This window comes from Camelus dromedarius, chromosome 5 (genome assembly GCF_036321535.1).
Source record: "Camelus dromedarius isolate mCamDro1 chromosome 5, mCamDro1.pat, whole genome shotgun sequence".
Taxonomy (NCBI): Eukaryota; Metazoa; Chordata; class Mammalia; order Artiodactyla; family Camelidae; genus Camelus; species Camelus dromedarius.
The window spans coordinates 54,676,588-54,701,823 of NC_087440.1; the positions used below are offsets into that span (position 1 = coordinate 54,676,588).

The 25,236-nt window shown below is 49.2% G+C and overlaps 1 protein-coding gene across 2 annotated transcripts in view; it reads left to right on the plus strand.

Annotated features, from left to right (window-relative positions):
- SAMD4A (sterile alpha motif domain containing 4A) overlaps positions 1-25,236 on the plus strand; it is a 201,961-nt gene that overhangs the window by 161,999 nt on the left and 14,726 nt on the right. For both annotated transcript variants that reach the window (XM_010982945.3, XM_031453758.2), the window contains 6 exons: positions 1,326-1,412; positions 8,779-9,118; positions 11,301-11,386; positions 16,441-16,559; positions 20,843-21,044; positions 22,372-22,498. In XM_010982945.3, the coding sequence (XP_010981247.3) occupies positions 1,326-1,412; positions 8,779-9,118; positions 11,301-11,386; positions 16,441-16,559; positions 20,843-21,044; positions 22,372-22,498 (961 nt within the window). The remainder of the gene's footprint in view (positions 1-1,325; positions 1,413-8,778; positions 9,119-11,300; positions 11,387-16,440; positions 16,560-20,842; positions 21,045-22,371; positions 22,499-25,236) is intronic.

Here is a 25,236-nt window from a genome sequence, read left to right on the forward strand (position 1 = left end):
GTCTGAAGGACTATTAGTATTTCCCCTGCAGGAAGAGGAGATGGTACCATTTGGGGTACCGGCTGGTCTGGACCCCCACCTCCCAGCAGATGGCTGGTTTCCCATTGCATATTCAGCGCCTGCAGTTAACCTCTGCAGGCCTGGCTGAATACCGGTATTGAGATGTAATAAGACAAAGCCCAAAGCCACTGCACGATCTCAGAGAATGAAAGGCCCTCCTTTCAACCTCCGAACACTTCTCCCACCGCTGTTTGGATCTCGACCGCTCCTTGAGATCCCCAGGATGGGTGAGAACTGCTTCTAAGAGCATTCTTATGTTTGGGTCAGAGTTGAGAAAAAAAAATCTCAGTCATCAGTTGTTCAACTTGAGGGGAAAAAAGAAGAAGAAAGAATTGACACAGAGGGCAAAGCCAGAGGCCAGAGTAATTTAATTCCCTTGAACCCGAAGCCAAGGCCAGACAGAAACAGGATCTCGAAGATTGGCTTCCGATGTCACTTGAGTCTTAATTTTCCTAAGGAAAGGAGGTATCTCTGGTGTTCCCATCTTTACCTTCTTTAAAAGAAATTTTAGGAATATGTGCAAGAAGTCACCGGAAGTTTGTATTAGAGACCTGATTTGAGAAAGAACCTTCTAGTTGGAATTTGCAATTTCTCTAGTCAATAAATCTTTAACTAACTCCTTGGGCTCACCACTGCTACACAGTTTTAAGAAGATAAAATCCATAACCCTAACTGTGAATCCTAAGCCTGTACCTCAAGTGATGCCTGAATTACAGGTTTAAACTCTTCTCTATTCTGGTTTTCCTTATGGAGACCTAAGAGGGGCTGAGAACCGACAAAACCACCCTATGTTGTGTGACACCAGGTGAGAATGGTACTAGACTTGATGTCTTCTCAAGATGGGTAAACATAGGAAAGCTTTGAGGAAGCAATGGATATCTGTATGGGGTTGGAACCTTCACAGAAACTGGGAGGGACTGAAATGATGAAACCTGGACACAAGGAATCCATGTGTGAGTTAAAAATGATCTTTTAATACTGAAGAAATTTCATGCTAGGTGGGATAACTGGCTGTTCCCGCCTTGTCTCTCTCTCTCCTGAAGGTCATAGCCAAAAGACACAGGCAAACGTGTAGCCAGATAGAGTTAAAATATTTAGTTAGAAGAGGTTGATGACAATGGAGTTGAAGAGAGAGACAAATGGATATTTACTAGTCTGTAAACATGTGAGAACCCGGAAGACAGTAAAATACTAAATAGCTTCCAAGAATCTCTAAGCTGATGCTCAAAAATATGTTTTTAAATTTAACTTTTACTTCATTACAGAATGTTACCAAAGGTGCAAGACACAAAATTGTCATCAGTATTCAAAAGCTCAAAGAGAGACAAAACCTCCTGAAGTCTTTGGAAAGGGTAAGTTATCTCCGGGTGACAGACCATTTCCACCTTCATTGTGGGAAAATGGACCAAAGGAAATTCTCAATTTAAAGTGTCATTGGCAGCCCTTCTAGAGAATATCACGCTGTTTCCTTATCAAAGTCAGAAAAAAAATGAAATGATCTTGAAGTGGAGTTTCCTGCTTATTACGTGTTTCCATGTAGCCTGATCGCTGAGATGGACTGACTGGCTCCCTGGGTCCAGGCATCCCATGACTGGCCATCCCAGAGCTCTGAGAAAGTTCCCTTCTGCCACTCATACATTTGTAGAGATTAGGGAGGTGTTCAACCTGCAAGGAGGCTGAAATCTTGACAAATCAGTGTAGGGAATCTGCAGGTGCAACTCATTCCTGCTGTCCACTCAGGAAAGGAGCTGGTTTTGAGAAAAGCTGCTCCCAGAGCGGCAAACACCAACAGGAAAACTGCAGGCTTTAACAGAGAGGCACAAAATCATTTGGCAGGTGAACAGAGTAGGCTCTTGAGGGAATAATTTCAGGCTTTAACGTAACAGAATGGGTCCCTATAACTCTGATAGGAACCATCCCAGAAATGCAAAATGCTGAAAAATAGTTTATTCCATTGTTAAAAGCAGTTCATCAGCTGCTACCATCCCTTTTTGTTTGCTCCCTAAGCACCTTCTCTTCCTGTCTTTGTATCTGGATGTCACCCTGGTAGCGAGGTCATTTTTAGGAATTGGCGACTTTATGACTTCATCTGAGGTCCAAAGGAGAACAGGCCTTGGTCCACACACAAGTGAGCCGGTGCTGCCTCTGCCCAGCGTGGGGACTCTTGTGCATTACTGTCAGGAGGCGGTTGGGAGTGGTGGGTGGGAAGCCCAGTAGGTATGTGCTGCCTAGAGAGTGTGAATTGTAACATCTTCCAGTGATACCGGGGTTCCTTTGGAAGGCAGCAAAGTATTGAGGCAGGTGAAGCTAAAAGCAAGTTTTGTGAGCACATAAACATTTTAATGCAGTAGGATTTTTTTAACTTATTGATAAAGATGCATGTGAATACGTTTACATACAACATATAAAATTATACTTGATGTATATCATATAAAATATAAAGTAATTTATAGAATGTGCATCTATCACTTTACAAGGAGGGTGGCTTTTAAAACATCTGGATGGAGAGACAGAGGCTACTCATAGGCACCTGTGTATGAAAAGCCCATTCTTATTTAAAGTGAATCACAAACGACAAGTAACCTATCCAACAGAACCTGAGGTTATTATTGTTCTTAATTTTATGCCAACTCCTTTACCAGGCAGCTTGTCTAACAGGATGACTATTGCCATTTTTATATAAGAAACAGTTCTTTTTGGGGGAGCATTCAAAAGGCCAATTTTCTCCTTAAAATTTTCTCCTTTCACACACTCCTCTGTTAAAAGTACAGAAAACTTTTCGCATAAGGATTAGATTGCTAAGTGTTCAGGCAAAGGAGCAATGTTTTCCACCCGTATTTCTGGAGCATCCCTCCAGAATTCACTCATGTCCTCTGTCACTGAGGACACGCACCCACAGAGGTGGACCTGCTGTGGGTGCCCCTTCCTGCAGCCTGGGCCACGTCAGCACATGGCACCACCAGGGTGGCAAGGTGGCTCTGGGGTCCTCACACGCCACTGACTTTCTGTCTCGCCTTTGATAAGCAGTGACACTCTCTGTGTCCTGTATTTCACACCTAGGATAATACTGACTCCACAAAGTTGCCTTCTCCCTGGTTCCCTGGAATGGCGTGTTAAAAAGATGACACATACAATATACAGTCGGAAAGCAACTAATGGCCAAGAGGAAAGCATAATGAGTTTATCCAGTGTGACTTCTTTGTGGGGAAAAGCTTGTGGACCACCACGATGAGGTCCCTGCAGAGAACCCCAGTCCAGACACCTGCCCACCTGTCCCTTCAGGAGCTGGTGGTCTGCGGGTGGGGGTGAAGCTCTCCTGAGCACCCACTGAGGACTCAGCCTGTTCTCTCTTCTCGGGACCCATGTCTCTCCTGCTCTTCAAGGGAGAGGGTGGTCCGTAACCTGCTCCCACGTAGGCGATCTACAGACTCAAATCAGCCATTTCTCTGGCATTCCCAGACATCCTCAGCTGATTATGCTGTTGGAAGCACTGTCGTCATGCCCTTGCCTCCAACAGCATTCTTACCTCACATAGAACCCGGAGATTTCTAAGGAGATAGCTGGGACCCCGCCCACGGTGAGTTCATAATCAGTTGTCACTGCAGATCAGCTCTCTGTGCAGAGCGCTTCCACTCTGTTACTGAACACTTACCAAGCAGCTGCCTTGGACTAGACTTACCCTGTCCACTGGAGGCTACCCTGCGAGGAATTCATGGTTCCTGCCCTTGGGAAGCTCAGGACACGGATGTAACAGATAGATGTGTAGTGGTGCTATCACAGTCCAGTGTGATCGGCGTCCTCGCTGAGGCCAGCGGGGCGTCTTCTTGGGATGAAACAGACCACTCTGCTGTGGTGAGGAGGGACACCAGCAAGGAGCCGCTGCTGGCTGGAGGGCTCGCCGGGACCCCACAGCCTGTCGTGGTGGGTCCTTGAGCCAAAGCAGGGACCATGTGGGTGAAGAAGGATAAGAGTCATATAGCGGGACTGCAGGCATTGGCAGGAGCTTCGGGCTGGCGTGTTGGGCTGTTTGGGCACAGAGAGTGTAGGAGGAGTTGCTAGTGTAGGAGAAATGGAGTTGAGTCGGATGGATGGAGTCTGAGGTGCCTGTGGGACGCCCAGGCAAAAATGGCAAGCCAGTGGCCAGAAGAACAAGTCTGGAGTCCACAAGGGTTTGAAAGACTCCCGTGTGGGCCATTTGTGGTGGCAGTGGCAGTTGGTCCCCCCAGAAGTACACGGTGAGTGGTAAGAGCCGAGGACAGACCCTAGGAGGGGAGCACCAGAAGATCTGGAGGAACCGGACAATGACAGAGCCCAGAGGGTCAGAGGGTGAAGAGGGGAATCCCACCAGGGGCCATGGATGTGTAACATACGATGAGGACTGAAAACCGCCCCCTGGAGTTGGCCACCAGCAGGTCACTGGTAGCCTCCATGAGAAAGGTTTCAGGAAGATGGGAGGGGACAGAAGCGGAAACCCAGGAACCAGGGACTGTGAATGGCTGTTGAGGCCATGGGGTGCAGCAGTGCAGATGTCTCAAGATATTTGGTGGGAAAGGGAAAATGAAGATTAGAATGATCACTAGGGCAGGTTTTCCATCATTTATCTTTAATAATGAAAATGTTACCATGTGCTTTTATTTACTGTCCTTTTTCAGTGGACTCCCATACTGTGAAGCTGAAGCATCCTCTGCCGGGAAGCTGGCATGGAGGAAGGAGACACACGCACATGCACACACACACACACGCACGCACACACTGCTCCCTGTCCAGGCAGCAGACTCACACTATGTGGGTCCTGGGCACTGTAAGCATCTCAGGCTGAGGATTCTGTCGTATTTGTTTTTAGACCCCAGTGTCTAACAGTGCCCAGCCCATAGGGAGAATGGATTTAAGTAGACAGGAGTCCTGTGTATTGTGAGAGAAGTCAGTTCTTCTGACACAAAGAGAAGGATGGGGCCACAGGAAGTTGCATAAGTGCTGGGGACACCACTGACTGCCCAAGCACGCTCTCCCAGATAATCTGCACCTTGTTGCTGTTACGTGCCCCTGGAAAGACTCTGAACCAGTCTTCCTCCAAGACCTAAGAAAGCTGGGCCAGGAAGGCTGGTGCGGTCAGACACTAGCTGCCTTCCCGCTGTGCGCACTGAGCGCACCTGCCTGAGCGGCTTGCAGTGCAGCAGGGACCAGCCATCCCATTACTACTCGCACATGAGCTCCTTGGCTTGGCACAGCCGTTAACGGACAGCTTCATTTTTGCCTCTTTGTGTTCATAATGTCGGGTTATATTCATGATATGAAGGACCAGTGGAGACGTCAACGTGGAGAAGTCATTCCCCCAGCTGGGAGAGGATACCATCCGGGCCATTTCCTAGCTTCCTTCTCAACTTGGGTCCTCAGTGCTGAGTTCTCTAATTTATTCTGAGAGTCAGGAATGTAACCTGACGGTCATGGTGGTACCCCCTGGAGGCTAGTATAAGCAAGGATATTGCTAACTGGTCATAAGCCAAGTGTTATCTTTGAGACAGTGGCTTAAGATCAAAACCAAGCCAAACCAAACTCTGAATGAGTCCTGATTAAGTTATGTTTTCAGAAAGTGTCCAGCGTTATTCATTTTGTTCATGGTTTCCTTTTTAGTGTGGTTATCCCCAGTGGAATAAGATAAGATTTGAATTTGGGACAAGTGTATGTTTTCTCTTTGAAGGAGTTCAGCTCTTAGCATAACCCACATCTCCTTCCCCCATCACTAGGTACCTAAAGAAGCCTTCATGCTATGGGACAAGAGCAGGCAGGGGTTTGTGGCAGTTGGCACAATGTCCCATGCATGCATTTGCTCACCTCGGTGGTAGATGCCATGTGGGATGGCACGGCAGGGATGCACTTGGTCACCCAGAGAGGCCTGCCAGCTCTGCCTGCCCCGCCCCCTTTCACGGGGAAGCCTCATCCCTTCCCTCTCCTTTCCATTCTCCTCCCCAGGCAGGGCTGGACAAGGTGATCAGAACGCTCCACATCCCAGGTGCTGTCTGGGTGGCTGGCAGGAACTGGAGGACTTGAGGCAGGGGTCGCCCGTTGACACCTAGTTTGGTCAGGAAAGGTGGCAGGGGCTCTCCCAGCATGGATCAGCTAGCTTGCCTCCATCTGCCCTGCCCTGATCGATCACCAGGTCCAAAGTCAAGGAACCAGTCACATGACAGCATCAGACTCTAGGACAGGGCCAGCCCAGCACTGGGAGCAGGAACACTGGGAGTGACCAGGAGCACCCTGACTCATGCATCAGGCTTGCAGGCACAGGTCACGGGCTCGTCTCCCCACAGCGTATCTGCCAGGTTAGAAGGAAGGGGGTAGACGCTCTGAAGCCCTCTTCCTTAAAAGAAAAATGGACTCTCTCCCCTCAGATAGGCCAAATAGTGGCCCTGGCCAGGTTTGAGATGGTTCTGGTGGCTACTTAGCATTTAACTTCCCTCAGAGGCATGACTCAGTCTCTGCTAAAGGAGGTTCCCACCAACGACGGGGCGGGCTGTCAGTGTTTTGCCGCCCAGCGTGGAAGCACGCCTGTCCAAGGCTGTATCCTCAGGTTTCCGCTTTCTGATTGATGGGAAGTCTAGGTGCAGAAATGACTGCATTCCATGAGCTTGTGTTCCTTGACATCATCAAGCAGTTTTTCTTGGTAAGAGAGGATCCCAGGAACGGGTTGGTATTCAGGCTTCAGGCTTTTAAAATTATGTTTTTGCTATTCTGGGCTCTCAGAAGATTAAATACTTCATTAGTAATCAGGGCCCTGATTGTCATGGTCTTTCTTGGGTCCTGGGGAGAGGTTTGCTGCATAAGCTCTGGGCAGCACTGTGGTAGAGGGCCAGGAAAGACCCCCAGTCCCTGACCTCCAGCCACAAGCATCTAAGCCTGTTCTGCGCCTCTGTGAGCACCCGGCACATAGACAGATGTCTATCCGAATCAACTTTCATTCCTTTTTCTAATAAAATGCCCAGTGTATCAAACTGTATGCAGAAGGATCCAATTTTACTCTGTAAAGTTCTGTACATATTACATCCAGTCATACACATTGCAAGCACACCTTGTTTTATTGCATTTTGCAGGTATTGCTTTTTTCTTACAAATTGGAAGTTTGTGCAATGGTGTGTCGGGCAAGTGTTTTGGCACCATTTTTCCAGCAGCATTTGCTCACTTCACGTCTTCATGTCACGTTTCAAACTTTCCCAATATTATTATATTTGTTATGGTCATCTGTCATCAATGATGTTTGCTGTTACTATTGTAAAAGGATTATGACTCACTAAAGGCCCAGATGATGGCCAGCATTATTTAGCAATGAAGTATTTTTTGATTAAGATACGTTTTTTAGATGTAATGCTATTGCACACTTAATAGACTACAGCGTAGTTTAAACATAACTTTTATATACACTGGGAAACCAAAAACTTTGTGTGACTCACTTTATTGTGATAACTGCTTTATTTCGGTGGCCTGGAACCAAACCCACAATATCTCCAAGGTATGCCTGTATAGCATATGTGTGCGTATACATAAAATAACTTATTTTTCTCTAGAATGGTCTCTCTAAAACATGTCACTCCCCTGCTCAAAGCCTTCCTGACTTCTCATCTCATGTAGAAGAAACTCCTGCATCCCCGCCCCAGCCTGCCCACGTGGCTCCCTGGATCTGGTTTCCTTCCCTCCCACCTCCCCGCCCCCCCCGCCCCGGCCCTAGGCCTCCTTGCTGTTCCTCGCACACCCCAGTCCCACTCCCACCTCCGCGCCTCTGCCCATCCAGTGCCCTCTGCCTGGAGTGCTCCTTTCCAGGAACCTGAAACCAGTGCTTGGTTGGGTTCCTGCCCCAGTGCCATCCCCTCAGAGAGTGCCCCACTCCCGCCACAACAGCCCTGGCCTGTGCCTCAGTCCCTAGCACGAGGAATGTGCATCTCGTGGTAGGACATGAACTCCTGGAGGGACCCCTAACAGCTTTCCCACCTTCCCCCCATGCCTAGCCCAGCACACAGCAGGTCGCAGCACCCAACTCATACTTATTAATTGAACAAAGAAGCTCATGACATGGAAACCTGCAGCTTTCCAAACAGTAACATCATCACAACCACCCGATGAGACAGGTACCACTGTGATCTTCATTTTATACACAGGGAAACTGAGGCACAGAGAGGTTAAGTCATTTATCCAAGGTCACAAAGGAGTGTCAGAATTTGAACCCAGGCATCTGTGCCAGAGTCTGTGCTTTTAACCACTGCCTGTGTTGCCTGTGTCATAGACTGAGTAAAGGTGTGAGTGAGCAGGTTCCTTCATCTAAAACAAATCATACACAGGACAGGAATCCAGCACATGGCTCTGTGTAACGTTGTTATACAGCTTCTAAAGCATATGGATGTAAACTATATGAATGCATTTTAAAGAAAGGCATAGAGGAAGCCAGGGAAGGAAATGTAACAAAATCATTTGAGTGGCCATCTCGAGATGATGGGATTTTTCAGGTGACCACATTTCCCCCACTGTACAAGTGTGCATTTTCCTCGTTGTCTACCTGGGCTAATTTAGAGTGATAAAATTTTAAATGGTCATTCTTCCAAAGAACGTTCTAATGAAGGGGTCAGCAGCTGTGTGTCCTGTCCAGGAAGAGCTCGGGGCAAAGGAGGGGAGGCGTGGAGGTGGGTCCTCAGTTCCTCACCCTAATGGAAGCCTTCTCCTCTGACTGTCCAGGACATCATCGAGGGTGGCAGCCTGCGCATCCCGCTCCAGGAGCTGCACCAGATGATCCTGACTCCCATCAAGGCCTACAGCTCCCCGAGCACCACCCCCGAGGCTCGCCGCCGGGATACCCAGGCCCCGCACCCACCCTCGCTGATGGGTCCTGAGAGCCAGAGCCCCGACTGCAAAGATGGTGCTGTGGCCGCCGGAGCCACAGCCACTGCCACAGCCTCAGCAGGGGCCAGCGGCGGGCTCCAGCCACACCAGCTAAGCAGCTGTGAAGGGGAGCTGGCTGTCACCCCCTTGCCGGAGGGAGATCTCCCGGGGCAGTTCACACGCGTCATGGGAAAAGGTACAGCCCACTGTTCCTACCTCCACTTCCCTCCTCTCCTCACCTCTGACCAGAGCTCCCAGCTCCTGAGGGGCTTCCCCTGGGTGCTGGGTAAACTGCCAGAGCATGTAACAAGCCCATTTTACAGATGAGGAAAGTGTGGCTCAGAGAGGTCCCAAGGCCTCTTCCTTAACGCTGGCTCCTTTCTCTCCTGCTCCCTCACACCAGGGCCTGCTGGGCCCCCCTAGTGGAGCACACTTCGGACCCTCAGGCTAAAGGCAGCCCTTCCCACATACCACACAAGGCACCGTGGCCATGCTGTGTGTGTCTGGAGGGCAGGATAGAAGTCACATGGGTAAGAGCACCCTTCTGCCTGGACTGCCCTGTGCCTTCCCCATATCTCAGACCCCATGCACACATCCTTGACCACGTCCGATACTAGGATCACTTGTGCTTAATGGGATGTTCCACGAGAAATCTCGATTATTTACAAAATGTAGCGAATGCCAGTACGTTTCCTTTGGGAAGGGGAAACAATTTTTTTTATTGTCCAAAATTTCATGCCATTTTAAAGAACTGAGTTCTGACCAAAAGAAATGGATACCTGAGTCTTGCAGGTGCAGTGAGAAGCTCCCTGCAGTACATACCCTAAAAAGGGGCTTAAATCTATAGAAGTCTGTTTCGGAGGAGATGACTTGTAGCATCCCTTGGAGCTGAAATGCCAGTAGCTTCGTGGCCAGGAAGGGTCTCCTCACTCACCTCTTCACTTCCCCCCACCCCCAGGTGGGCTCTTCGCTGTGTGCGTGACCCCATGGGTGGAGGTACATGTGGGGGTGGTTATCTGAGAGCGTGGTACCTTGTCCCCCTTCCCTATGACAAGACTCACAATGGGCTCTGCCCTCAGGAGACCCACACTTCTCTGGCATGGCTTCTTTTTAAAATTGAACTATTATTCAACAAATTATGAAGTCAATTCAGGCTCAACATAAAAAAATTAAAGCTAAAATGGTGAAAGGTGGAACATCGCCCCCACCTCCACCCCAGGCTCTGCCATGTCCCCAGAGGTACCACTATAAACAACTTAGAATATCCCTTCAGAAACATTATAATTATATATAAGAACATAAGCATCCTTTTTACACACAAACAGGTCTGGTTTGTATGTCTCTCTGCAGCTTCGTTTTTCATATGATATGCTTTTAATACTTCTATCACTACCAAAGCACACCTTACACCTTATTCTTTTTTGGAGACGACTATTCCCCCGTAGACATAAACCACAATTTAACAGGGCCCCAGTTAAGAGACGTGGAGGTGGTTTCCATGTTTTGTTATGACAAACAATGTTATACTGAAAATCTATGTGCCAAGACAGGGTATAAGTGGGATTCTGTGACAGACTGGTTATTCAGGAGTAGGGAGAGAAAGGAACCATGATGGCCAAGGTTCAAGCTTGATCCAATTGAGTGCATGGCTTTTTTACTTCTAATTGACTCTTTGTCCAGCCGTCTCCACTTGGCCTTCTAAACATTCCCATCAAAATCAGAACATCAAGACCTCTAGGGTTTTAACAGCATGGGCTACACTAGTGTGGCCATGAACTATCCAGTGAGTGTGTGTGTCCTCTTCCTGTAGGCTAGCTCTGCTCTGTCTCTCTGAGAACGTCCCTGAGCATGTAGGTGAGCCTGTGTACAGATAAATATGTGTCTCGCTTTGAGAAAATCGCCCTCCGGTGACTGAGTAGCAGGCTCCCTGCTCTTGTGTGTGCCACACACCTCCCACCCTACAAGGTGTGGCGGCCTCATTCATAAAACTATGGCAACCGCTCTCTGATCCTGGCCGATGGTCTTCAGTGCCTTTGAACTCCCTCTCAAATGGGGCCTCTTTCAAAGACAGAGCTCAGGCAGCGCTGTGTTCTTCCTCTCCCAGAGTGTCTGTTTCGGGCCGGGTTGCAGAAGGCTTAATATAGAATGGCATGCATGGAATGAACTGAAGGGGCTTCTCGAGGCGAGGGCTCCTGTGCTGACCAAGCCTCTGACTTCAGTGGAATGAGGAGCCTCCTGGCCTTTTTTGTGAACCTGACGTAAAGCCAGGCACACATACCTCTCAAAATATTGGTCCTGAAAGGAAGTCAGAGGCGGATCTCAGAGATTAGAATGGGTATGCACTTTTCTAATTCATCTTTTTTTTTTTTAATTCCCAGTGTGCACACAGCTCTTGGTCTCCAGACCCGATGAGGAAAATATAAGTTCCTATTTACAGCTCATAGACAAGTGTCTGATTCATGAGGTGAGTGAGTGACACGTTTCACAAACCTGGTTTTTCTCGTTGCATAGAAGTTGTTCTCAGAACTTCTGTGATGTGATCATTTGGGCCTCCAACACCTTGTTTTTGAGGTGTGGACAGCCATGAATAATAGCTCGGGCAGAACTCAGTGGTGGTGTCTTCAGACTAAGATGCAGCTTGCGTGTTAACGCTGGTGTCCAGATTCATCCAGACTGAGCTTTGATGTGTGGGTAAATGCCTGCGGGAAACTCCTGACTCTGGAAGCCTCCCCGAGGGATGGAGCCTGGGGTGGTTAACCACAGTCCTGCCACCTAGCACTGGGTGGTTTGAAACATTTTGTCTTTTGGCTCAGGGAAATTGGAGGAAGGCAGAAAGAAAGAGAGAACATTCAGAAGAAATAATGTGTGTCTGTGTGTGTGTGTTGTGTGTGGTTTGGTGGCTGTTATGCTGTGTTTTGATTTGAGATTTTTATAGCAATTGTTTTTAACCATATGTCCTTTTGAAGAAGGGCTGAGGCAGGCTGGGGCCTTGCCTCCCAAACTCTCAGAGCAAGTGCAGTCCTCACGGTGGAGCAAGGCAGGTCCTGGTCACCAGGGCACTGAGGGATATGTGGGGATGGGCAGCTGCGCCTCAGATCCAAGGCCCCAGTGGCTTCTTGGGTGCCCTCCCTCCAGAAAATTACAGAGACAAGGTCTAGGTTTTAGAAAACTTAGGACTGGATAAGCCTCGGGTGCTGAGGTCTTTTGGTCAGATTTTGATGTGAAAATAAGATGGTAAAGGCCTCCAAGTCCCCTTGGCTTTGCCGTGCTGGTAGCTGGAACCCCAGGAATCCAGTGGGCCCAGCGAAGGGAAATGCCCTGCACCTTCCCACCTCCCAGCTGCCCACTGGCTGTCTGCTGCTGGCCAGGTCGTTCAGTTCCCTGGGCCCTCGGCCGTTCTGTGGTCTGACTCTACCTGCCTCTCATGTACAGGTGTACAGTCTCCCTCTGGGTTTCCATCCCAGCCACTCCTCCCCGACCCCCAAAACCCGCATTTCTGTGATTTCCTCTCTCAGCACCATGAATTCCTGTGTGTGCCTCCACCCAAACTCCCACTCACCCTTTTCCATGTCCAGTCCTGACACTGACTGCTCTCAATTGGGACAGCAAAAAGCAACAGAAAGAAGGCAAGACACAAGGATGGATTTTAGCGCCCCTTCATTCTAAAGATGTTTATTAAGCTCCGAGGCCCTGTCCCTGCCTAGGGAGCTTCCAGTGGGAGGGGAGTGGGTGAGACCGAAAGAAAACAGGTCATCACACTTGTGACAATAAGGCTACCCTGCTTGCCGCGGAGCCCAGGAGGTGGGGTGAGCACCTGCCCAGAGCCGGAAACGGGGCATTTCCTCAGAGGGACTGACTCCAAGCTAGACCTGAAAGGCAAGCACAGTCTTAGTGGGAAAGACTCAGTAGTGAGGAGGCGGAAGGGAGTGGTCCAGGCAGAGGGAGCCTCCGGTGCTTGGAGGGTTCTGTGTCTTGCTGGGGAGGAGGGCTTTGGGGTCAGGCTTCAGGGGGGAACTGACCAGAGGAGCATTTAAACTTCTGAAAAAGCAAACCGGAACCCTGCTTCCTCTCCCACGCCCACTCTCAGCATTGAGCCTTCGAGATCCTGAAGGACAAGGTGACTTCCACCTCGCCTCCAGTCTGCTGAGCCCAGGAGACAAAATAACGAGTCCTCCAGCTGCCTCCTTTGTCAGATGGTGCACTAGCTTCCTACTCGGTCCTCACTGGCCCCGAAGCTGTGGCCTGATGCCTCTTCCTTCCCTGCTGCCGTGCGTGCCCGCCCTGGGCATCCTGGCTTTCCTTTCTGCATCTTTCCCCCTTTTCCTCCCTGGAAGCTCTAGTGATATGGTGCAGATGACACTGTGTGGGCTCATCCTGTTTGCAGTGGAGGGACCTCTCTGATGGGAGTCAGGGCCAGAAAGGAGCTCGGGCCGTGTCTGCTTGCCTGAATTTGCATCAGGATGGAGGGGCGTGCACTCTGCTTCGGGAGCAAAAATGCCGTCCAAGACTTTTTATTGAGTTTGAGAAAGAGGAAACGCATTTAAATAATTTTCCAGACCCTCAGGCTGTTCTGTGTGTGCAGAACACACCCTCCCTGGGAGGCCCTTTCGAGGCTCAGCCTCCATCCCGGCTGAAGATCTGCGGGGGCTCCGAGAGACAGGGCTCTCTTTCAGAACCCCTACACGCTGTTCTTTAGCCAACTAGGAGAGGGGTGTTGACCACACTGAGACACCTTCCTTCCTCGCCAGGGACAAAGGAACCGACTTCCTAGAGCAGTAAAAGGAAGGGCAGGAAAGTTCTGAATTTTATTTCTGAGACAAGTCATTTTGTCTCCTGGATTATAATCCCTGGCTTCTTGCCTCCTCACTGTATTGAGAAAGTTCTGGGAAGATGAGCTCTTGCCCCCTTTAAAAGCCATGTAATCCAGCCACAAAGGCTGTAGGACATCTTCCTCTAGACAGACATATGGGTCTGGGCCTGACAGGGACAGAGGACTTGGAAGCAGCTGGCTGGCTGCGTCTGGAGTCTTCCTTCTCCTCCAGCCCCTGAGAAAGCTGTTGCCAGCTCCCTGCCAGAGCTGCCTGGAGCAGGCTGAGGTGAGGTCCTGGCATCCTGGCCAATAGCAGAGCTCCCACAACTGAGTGCTGTCTGCAGGCGCACAAGGAACCAGCTTTCAGAAATCACTCATTGCCTGCCACGGCCTCACTCCTCACATGCCTCCCAGCTACAGCTTCCGGGACCGAGGAGAACAGCCACACGCTCGGCACTGCCATGGGGCTCGCTCCTGTCCGCAGCCCGAATTAAATGAGCCTGACACCCTGGTGCCGAGTGAAAGAGCTGAGCTCTCTGAGTGGGGCGTGAGATTTCCCTCTTCTTGGATGCTCTTTGCCACCATAGCAAATGTCACAAAGGAACTAGTGTCCCTGGAAGTATTTTGAGTGCACAGCTATAAAGTGAACCATTTACTCCTTTGTCATCTGGAAACTCAGGCTGGCTCCGGACCAGCTCAAAATTGTAGTTTTGAGACCTTAAATTCATTTGTTGCAGTTAAAGGTGATTGTGGAATACCAAATGTGAAGAACATTCACATGCCACCACCAAAGTTCTCGCCTATGCAACCAAAAAACCCAGTTAGAGTGTCTGTGGGCAGTACGTAGTGAATCGTGATGGTGAGCCAGTCATGTTCTGGGTATTCTAAGTGCATTTCATGAGTTATTTCATTTAATCCTTACCACATCCCTTTGAGGGAAGTATTATTATCCTGAGTTTTTAGAAAGAGCTGAGTCTCAGAAGAACCAGACATAAAGATGTGCAGGGATTCATCCCCTCCCCATTTGCATCCAGAGCCTTCCACTGACCCACTGGGCTGGATTTTCCTCTCCAAGTCATCCTGGCCTGCGCCCCTGCATCTTGTGTCCTCACTCAACATTTGTCTGAATAAGCTGGTCGAAAGCAGAATCTATCCATCCCCTTATTAGTCCAGCAGAAATGCCTGCCTTCTGCAGTTTTCAGAGGTACTCATGTATGGTTGGCCCCTTACCGAGCATCACCAGCAAATGAGAGGGACCACAGAGAAGAACCACATCCTCACCTTTTAGCCGTGAGACCATCTGCCATGCACCTTAGGGGTGTCAGTGTCTTTTTTTCTAACAGGGCACTGAGTGTGTTGGTGGAGTAGCTCCCTGATGACTGTCCTTAATGGCATGTGGCTAAGGTCACCCAGGAGGAAAGGGTTTGCAAGTCATCAAGACCTTTTCCACAATGTAACTAACTGTCTTTTTTCTTTTGTTCACATCACTCTCCTGTGTTTAGGTCCTTAAAGATTAAATGTCATTAGAAGAAAAGTAAGCTGTCATTTTCCCCCCTCTGTATAAGCAATCTGTTTCCTTTATGGTCTGTTACTCTTAAGTGATAGTTTATGGCTACTTTAAAGTATTTCATGCTTTACTGACAAAACTACTGGGGTATATCTCCATCACTGTCACTGCTAATCAGTCAAATCTGATGGATTTACCACAGTGTGTGGGTCACAGTTCTAGGCACTTGACAGGAGATTCCTGTTGCACGTGTGGTCTTTGCCGTCTAGAACACCACGTGTTCACGGTCTACCTACAGCAGAATTCCCAGGGCACTTGTTACAAACACAGACTCTCTAGACTCCTCCCAGATCTATTAAATCAGGCTCTGAGTGTATGGGAGGGGGTTCAGGAATCTGTATTTTAAAGTCTCCTGGAGGGATCCTAATATAATATGGGTTTGAGAGTCTCCACCTTGGGGACTCCTAGCCCCTGTGAAGTCCTTCCCTGAGTCATGCAGAGTACAAAGTCTGTACACAGAAGAACACACAATATAGATGTGAGTGTGTTACACATGGGGCAGTAGGCAAAACGTCCCCAGACAGTACTTTTACTAGAAAAGACTTGAGAAGGCATGAGATCTACCCATTTTCCTAAACCTTAAACAAAATTTAGGTTGGGATTGGCTCACTGGGGTTGTGCAGAGAATGGGGCCCCTTAACTGGAGATTTCTCAGCAAAGCCCTATGACACAGTATATCCCACTTTCTGAAGCCCCACCGACCGCTCCAGGGTAAACACACACCATCGAGCAGATTGATTTTGGTAGTGGTTTAGCATTTCCATTGATTATGAAAATACAGGGGTCTGCAGATCCAGAGTAGTCAGCAGTCAATTTTGCAATTCATTCTTGGTTAATAAATAGAGTCCAGAGTAGATTCAAGGGAAAGGGGAAGGTGGGTATGGATCTGCCAGAAGTCAACGAAGTCAAGGGTTGTCAAAAGCTTCATGCATGCACCTTACCAGGCGCTTCCAACGTCAAATAACTTGACTTTTCAGTGCAGGCAGCTCCCAAATGAAACCAAGTGCTGTTTGGACCAGGATGGAAACAGGTGAAGTAAAGGCAACTGCAGAGACTCCAGTGTATCCCCCTATTAACTGCATGTTTCTCCCTCTAATGCCAGGCTGCATCACCCATTAAAAAGTCCTGTTTGTTTTTGCAGGCATTTACAGAGACACAGAAAAAAAGATTGTTGTCATGGAAACAGCAGGTGCAGAAGCTCTTTCGGTCTTTCCCTCGGAAAACCCTTCTAGACATATCAGGATATCGACAGCAAAGAAAGTATGTTGGGATTTCATTCTTTGTAATACACAGTGGTTCCGATACCTCACCACCTGTTTGGGTTTCTGGGGCAGGACTACGCAGGGCATCATTCCTTTATCTACCAGGACGCCCTGTGACGAGTTCCAGATCACATTCCTTAAACATGGGGGGTTGGGAAGAGGCTATAGAGGGAAAGGATTCCCAGAGGAAGAGCAGAATGTGATCTTTGGCAACTCAGTTTACATGGTCAAAATGACGGTATTAGTCTAGATGGGCATGGAGCAGGGAGTGGGTGTGATTTAATGAATGCCTGCGAAACACTTGGTGGTTTATCCACAAAAGGGGGCTCTGAAAGGACAAAACGGGTTGTTCTCTCAGCACCTTAAGAGGTAGTATAATTTTTTTCTCCCTTCTTGCTGCAGACAAGCTAATTATAGTTGGTGGCAGGGTGAAGAGCCCCATGCTAGTCTATTTTGGTCTGAGCTGCAATCTAAGAGTGGAGCAGTACCATTCTTGATTTTTCATAGTACTTCAGCTTTGTGGATGCAATTAAAAATAAGCCTCGTTGTACTTTAGAACCCATTGCCTTAATCTGGTTTTAAATTGAGGAATCCAGTTGCATATTAAAGGTGAATTACAGTGACAATCTCGGGGAGGAATCACGGGGGAGGGTGGAGTGAAGCCTTGAACAATGACAGGGAGTTTTGGGGAGACAAGGGAATGATGATGCAGACTTGCTGAAACACCAACCTTCTATTTTACATTTTTCAGCAATGAGCAGATAAATAATAATTTTTTCACTTGCACTTAAAAAGTTCTGAATTCATTTCTCAGTGCATATATAGAAGCTGTGTCTGTGTTGTTAAAATGTTTGGCATTTATTTGCATAAGTGTGCCTTGGAACATCACTGCTTTATATGACTTAAGGGAGATAAGGCCAGCTGGAATTTGTGAAAAGTCTTCATTAAAGATTAATGTAAAAATTGAAGAGTTATCATATTCCAGCATATATAACACAGTTATTTATTAAACAAACACTTAGCATTTACTCTGTGCCAAGTGGGTATCTGGGCACTTAAGAATATTAATACATTTAATCCTTGCAACAACCATATGAGGTAGAGGTGCTATTATTAACCCCGATTTACAGAGGAGTCGGGAGGCAGTGGCATCCAGGACTTGGACCAAGCAGGCCAGCGCGAGCTCTGAAGTCAATGCTCTTAACCACAAGGATGCTGGACCACTCTCCTGGTCTCCAGCCAGTGTACAGAAAAGACAGTCAGGCAAAACAACACTCTATTGCCAGCTCCCCGGCCCCAAGCCTGTGGGGTTGGCCTCCCTTGAGGGTCGGACTGGACCATTTGTGCACCCTGAGGATTCCTGGGAGCCCAGATGAAAGGCCAGGCCTCCTCCTAAGCCTCCTTCTCCCCTGGAGCTGCTCCCTTCCCAGGCTCTTCCTTTTCTTGTAAAGGCAGCAATACTCCGAAGTAAAAGGAGGAAGTTCCAGACTGCTCTTGCAACATCGGGCCCTTGGGAGACAAGTTCCAAGAGGAAGATGGAACATAGAGGTTGAAGACGAAGATAGACCTTTTACGCTCTCTGCTCCACCTCCCCAAAGTGCCATCCTCTGCCTCTGTCTGCCTTGCTTTGTTCTTGATCCACATCAGAGTTCCCACTAACCTTGACTTCTCTAGAGTGTTATTAAGCAATGCATGGACTAGGCTAACCCAAGTTTTGCCAGATTGGAGCCCTGATGGACCTCCTTTCATTGATTCGGTAAGAATAAATTCAATCATCGATTGTGGATGTTCAATTGGAAGTTCAATTGGAAGCTCCAGAAAATAATGTGTTCTCTAAGTATTATACCTGAGATCTTTTTATGCTATTAATTTGCTTTGAAGACCTGTTTTTCCCATAATACAAAGGTAACTGCAGCCCAGCCCCTGCTTGAATTATCACAAATCCCCAATTAATTGGTTCTTTTTCATGTTATTTTATCAATCTTTTCATGCATTTCCAGGTAATGAGATCGGTTGTTTAGATTTAGGAAAGCAGAGAAAGACACAGATGGGCAGAGAATGAGAAATGAAAACTTACTTTCGTCACTTTGTTCTCTCCCCAGAAAGAATGGTTGTTTCATTAAGCCTGGTGATCTTAAGTGACTTAAGCACTCGTTCTGGTTACCAGCAGTGGCCACCCTCAGCAAGAGTGGCTTTGCAGTAACCAACTATGGATGCCCCAGTGAGATCCCACCATCATTAGAGAGATGGCCTATCCAAATTTTCCCCTCCATCCAGCCTATTCTCCCCAAAATGTTCTGGGCTCTACCTGCCGCATACATCCCAGCTCCATGAGTCCTAATTTTAGGAGTCCACGTTTCTCCCATGACTGACTATCCCGTAACAGAATCCTCTGCCCACATCACATTGCTTAAGAATATAGTCTTGCCTTCCTGGAAGCACAAATCATTTTTGCATCATTCATTGACTGCTCTACTTTGCATATGAAATAATTTTTTAAAAATCCAACCAAAAAAGAAAATGAGCAAAAAAAAAAAAAAAGCTATCTGTACTAAATAAGGGAAAGTCTTAGCAGAATACTGAATCATTTATCAGAAGGCCAAAATTCTGACTCCAAAAACTAAAGGACTAGTTTTCGTAGTTAAAAACCAACCAACCAACCAACCACTTGATCCTTGTCTCCACCTGGGACATGTTGACCATATTCCAAAGGAGGTCTTCCCCCATCACATGAAATCACTTTCTGCCCCTCCTGGATTGAATTTCTTCTTTCAAACCCAACACTTTAAACCTTAGTAAAAGAAAGGAGAGAGGGGAAAAGCAGGAGAAAGGATGAGATAAACAAAGAGACCTAGAACCTGAGAGTGTCCTCCTGACCACATGTAGATGAGCCTCTGACCGGAATCAGAACCCTTTCTTTGGCCACAAAAGCCTAGAAATGGAAAGACACAAGCCCAGAAATCAGTTGCCACCAGCTCACTGTGGAATTCTCTTCCCTCCCCCTGCCCCCTAGGAAATTTAGGAAATACAGGGAGGAAAGAGATATTTTCTGAAGTCAACCGTGCTGGTGACTTAGATGCTCCGCCACCTCCCTACCACACAGACACAACTCTTTCTTGGGAAATAACTGTTTTGCAGCACCCCCTCCCTATCATCTGCTTAAACTATGTCGTCAGCCCTGTCTCCCGGAGTCTCCTCAACATGCTTGGTACAAACCTCTCCTGTGTGGCTGGGAAAGCAAGTCTGTTCCATCTTGTGGCCGTTGGAGGTAAAGCATTTCGACTTAACCATCAGTGAATGACTAAAGCTGACTCTCCTTGGAAAGAATGTGCTGGTTCCTGCAACCCTGCTGGCTGCTGTGCACCCTCCCAAAACCTGAGGCCTGTTGGAGAGAACAAGTTCTTCAGCGCTGAGGTCACCAGACCAACGGGAGCATGGTGTGCGCGCGTGATGCCAGGGGCCCCTGACCGCCTCCCTGCGTGGACCCAGACGAGGCATGTCCCCTCTGGGCCTTTCTGCAGGGAGGCCTGAGGAGTGAGGAGCCGTCGGTGTCCTAGGTCCAGAGCGCTTGCAGGCATCATCGTCTTTGTTCTCATATTTCCCCTCTCAACCCGGGAGTCAGAGCCCCAGACGTGTGGTCAGCGATTGATTCATTCATTCAACCTGCCTTTACTGCCAGGAGCTGATCCAGGCATGGGACCTGCGGGATTGATGAGGACAGACACCATCTTTTTTCTTAAGGAGCTTGAGTCCTAGTGAGGCTCAGAGGCTGTGCTCTCCAAGTCTGCTGCACATACAGACGTCAGAAATGGACCATGGTCTGATGGAAGGAGCACTGATCCTGGCTCTGCTACGTTCTTGCTGTGTGTCCCCTTGATGGGCATGTGAGTGCTCAGGGACCAGGACACAGTGGAAGAAGGATGGAGAGCTGGGCTCCTATCCCAGCACTGCCCCCTAATGGCTGTATGACCTCTGAGAAATTATTAAGCTCTCTGTTTTTCTTCTCCAGCTGTAAAAGGGGATAGAGTGCCTACTTCATAGGGTTGTCATGAGGATTGAAGAATCACTGCAAAAGTCCCAGGGTGGTGCACATGGTATTAGCTCTCAGATGTTAGCTGTCATTTTAATCATAGCTCTTTCCTGGCACAGAGCCCCTGACCCCTGTGGGCCTCATAACTGTCAGAACATGAGCAGACCCCAAGGAGGTGTCCTGCTGGCCACCTGGGGGCTGGGAAGGGCTGAGGGTGACTGATGGTCTCTGGTCTCTGTTTGCTCTCACAGTCGTGGCTTTGGGCAGTCCAACTCTCTCCCGACAGCCAGCTCTGTGGGCGGCGGCATGGGCAGACGGAACCCACGCCAGTACCAGATCCCCTCCCGGAATGTCCCTTCTGCCCGCCTTGGCCTCTTGGGCACCAGTGGATTCGTCAGCTCCACCCCGCGCAACACAGCCGCCAACCCCACCATCATGAAACAAGGAAGACAGGTCTGCTCCACCCTGGGCAGGAGGGTGGGCCAGCCAAGCTCAGGGCCTGAGGCTCAGGACATCCCCCTAGATAACCCCACGACCAGGGGAGGGGCCAAGGGGGGCTAGACTGATGACAGTTGTTCCTCTGCCTCAGAGGTTGTTTGCACTGTTTCTCGGGAGACCAAGCAAGGCCGTGGCGACACCTGGCTTCATGGGGATTTGCTTAGGATGCCCCATGGCCACTTTAACCTTGGGTGCCCTGCACAAGGGGGCCTTTAGGAAGAAATGCAAGACATGTTTCTTCTTTGCCTTGATCCTTTACCTGCCCACACAGATCCCAGACCTGGCTTCCAGAAAAGCCTGAGCATCTGAGGTGCTTTCTTAGCCTGTTCATCTGAGGCAAATAGCTGCTTTATCATGGTTTCTCAGCTGTAGTGGAGAACCCACAGGAAGGAGCCTGGGAGAGGCTGTCAGAGGGAGAGCCGAAACACTCTCTGTTGGTCAAGGCCAGGCTGCCTGGAGGTTCTTGCTGTGTGATTTAGACCCTCTCTCCCATGGCCTCCCTTCTCCCACCCCCACTCAATGTCTTCCACCTGCTTTGTGGGGCTCTGCAGGTTGGGGCTGGGATCAGAGGGACACAAGGGGGTCTGAGATTCTGGGCTGTCATGAGAAACTAAGAGATGACAACTTGGTTTAAAAACAGGAAACAGCTCCTGGTTAGACAGGCAGGATTCACTCCCCAGGGGAAGCAGCACAGGATGGGAGAAAGCCCCACTCTGACCATTGTGGGAAGCCCCCAGATCGGTCCAAGAGGAAATCACTGCTGGGACACCCACGTAATAATAAACACACAAGCTGAGTTGGGCCAGCTCATTGCCAGCTGAGAGGTTCTTTTTTCTCCTCCTTGCTTTGTAGTAAATTGTAAGAATCTCAAAAAGAAAATCAAATGAGAGCCCTGAAATAGTTTGTGCTCTTCATTGCAGACATTTATAGAACTCCTCCCATTTCCTAGAAAAGTGATAGGAAAAGCAAAGGCAACAGAAGGGACAAAAAGAATTTTGGAGACAGTGAGGGAGATTGGTGTCCAGATTAAGCTGAGGCTTAGAGAGGGGTCTGCCGCTGAGGAGGTGGGGAGGGGAGGAGGGTGTTGAATAAAATGAATGGAATCTAGAAACCCGCTCTCTAAATAAGCACATGGATTGCGCTGGCCTATAAGCCCCTTTCCAGGAGTTAGCAGAGAGTTCTCCCGGGGTATTTGCCTCCAGGATTCTGGCTGTTGGCCTCAGTCCCACCCCCACCCTAAGATGTCTGGACTAACAGGCTTCCCTTTTGTGTTTCTCCCTAGAACCTCTGGTTCGCCAACCCCGGGGGCAGCAATAGCATGCCAAGCCGCACCCACAGCTCAGTCCAAAGGACCCGCTCACTGCCTGTGCATACTTCGCCACAGAATATGCTGATGTTCCAGCAGCCAGGTAGGGCTGGGCGCTCCATCCCTCACTCTCCTCTCCCCTTCTTGCAGAGGGGAGGCCAGATCACCAAAATAGATGCCCCGAGAACCCAGGCGGAAAGTGCTTAGCCTCAGACTGTCACCATGCATTCTTTTGAGCTTATAGAAGCCTTTCCTTTTTTAAACCATGCCTTGCCAGCATGAATAGCGGCTGGTTGGCTGGGAGCCAGCACGCGGAGCCCCAGAGTTGGTTGTGATCTGACAGGAATATTTTTGATCCTAGTCATATTTCTGGATTGACTCACCCAGAGATATCACCGGAGGGCTTTCAGGGGGCAGGGGGCAGTTGGGAGGGGTTCCAGGTGCAGCATGTGTGTGACTGGTGTGTACGTGGAGGGACGTGTAGATGGTGAGACAGAGAAAGAGAAAACTTGACGGTGCTGAGGCTGAGACCTGCCCCCGGTTTGGGAGTGCCTTGCAGTGTGGACCAGCCATCTTCCCTTTACTTGGTTAAGGAGCAGTTTGGTGCACCTGGAGTCAATTTCTCCTTTGACCACGCCTCCTCAGAGTAGCTGGAATTATGTACAGCCAAAGATGCCTGCACCTTTCTCTAGACAAGCAATTGGCCTCTTAGCCTCCACGAGTAGTACAAAGGCCCTCAAGCAATTGCTACACCTACTTAGACGACCCTCTAGGCGGGTGAACCGGACATGGGCTGCACCTGGAGGGAGATGCTAGGCAGTTGACACGCTCTGCTGTACAATGTCTTTCAGAAGCTTAAGGGGAAGTATCACTGTAGCCTGGGTGGGCAAGGAAGCTTCCTGGAATGGGAGCTGATCTTGAGGGAGCAGAAGGTGAAGAGATGGAAAGAAGAGGGTGGAGTTACAGGCAGAAGGAGCCATAGAAGCCAAGACTGCCAGGGTATTGAGTGCCACAGCGAGTCCCACGGTGGCTGGGCGGAGGGGTCAGCCTGAAGTAGCAGCGAGGAGACCAAGGGAGCTGGAAAGATTGCAGCTGATGATGGGAACCCTGAATTTTGAGCAGGGGATCAGGCAGGAGTGAGCATGGAGGAGGGAAGGGCAGGCAGGCTGGAGGAGGGAGGCCACCAAAGGTGGGGGTGGGGAGAGCCCCCTGGGGTAAGGTGTGTCCGGAAAGGGAAGGACATGCACTGGTCCACACTGCTGGTTTAAAGTTACTTCCTGACTGACAGAACTCTTCCTACTTGTGCACTTTTGTTCTAACGCTCCTTTTCTTCATTTTGATACTTGCTATTTTCTTCCTGGGAAGAAATACCTGATAAAATTGGGGATTTGTGAAGGCCTTCTCCCTGGGTCATTTTGTCCCAGCCTCTGCTTCATGCAGAACTGCGTGTAATCCATTCCCAGTGAAAGAGAATCTGGACAAGAGTTGAAGACATCCTGGGCGCGTTCACCTTCAGCGTTTAGTTCACCCGGACCTCAGCCCCAGGCCTGCAGCCCAGCCACGTGTTGCCCCCGGGAGCCCTAGCACAGCTGACTGCTCTCCTCCAATCCTAACATGCTTGTGTTCTCCATTCTGTCCTACCTCTTTTTCCCTCCCTGTGGCCCTCTTCCGAGTCCTCAGTCCTCCTCTTTACCCCTCTTCTTACTTGGGGAAACCCGGCCCACCGGGAAGAGCTGCACCCTGGGAGAAGAACCATTTGGATCTGTTGATACGGATCCTCCATCTGCACTTGGTTTCCCCTCTGCTGTTCTACAGCAGTGCTGAACGGTCGGCTTATGGTCAGGGCAGTTATGACCCTGAGATCGTTTCCACCCTCTTCCTGTGAAGCCTCTTGCTCCCATTGTTAAAGAATCAAATAATACCAACGGGCTTGTAGAGGAAAGTGACTGTCCCCCTCCCCTCCTGGCCCGCAGTCCCTTCTCCCAGAGGCAGCAACGTACAACCATTTTCAGTTTTCCTGGTAGTTACCTGCAAGTCTCTTAATAATGTTCTTTGCGTACAGGACTTAGAACTCTGGAACTCTTGGGTTTGGTTTGGTTTGGTTTGGTTTGGTTTTAATTAGCCTCTCACCCAAGCATGGCAGCCCCACTTCCAGCAAGGCCCTGATGAACCACAGCATTTCTAGTAACCACGGCACAGGGACAGGGCTGCTCCTTATTTCCCAATTGCAAATACCCTGGCGAACGCTTGGTAGGAGCCACTCCTGAGTCCTGCTCAGCACCCTCAGCCCGTGTGGGGTGACTCCTCCTGGGACATGGGCATGAAGGACAAGACAGGGCACAGCCATGAGCCAGGATCCCTGGCTGAAGGGAGAGGAGGCTGCAGAAAGCCCTCCACGGGCACAGAACGCTCCTCCTCAGCCTTTGCGTCTAGGGGCTGGGGGCCAGGGGCTGGGGGCCAGGGGCTGGGGCTTGACCATAAGTATCGTATCAGGAAGGCAGAAGGGGATTTTCATCTTTACACAAGCAGTAGTAACAGTGAGCACAAAAATGGAATAGAGATTTCTGACCGACCCCAAATTAAATTCCCAGAAAACTGTGCATTCCAACGTTGTGGTTTCCTCCTGGCCATTGGATGTCTTCAGGGCACCCATTTTGAACTATCCGGGCAAATCTTGAAGACTACAATGCATCCCAAGGAAGTTTTGATTCTGTAATCTTAAAATAACTCCATCAAGATGATGGAATGTCTCCAAAGGATAAGGAAAACACAGGGGTCTAGAACCAGCCTCCAAGTTGTGTACCAGTTGATCAATCTCCTCGCTCCAATTTACAGGATGCT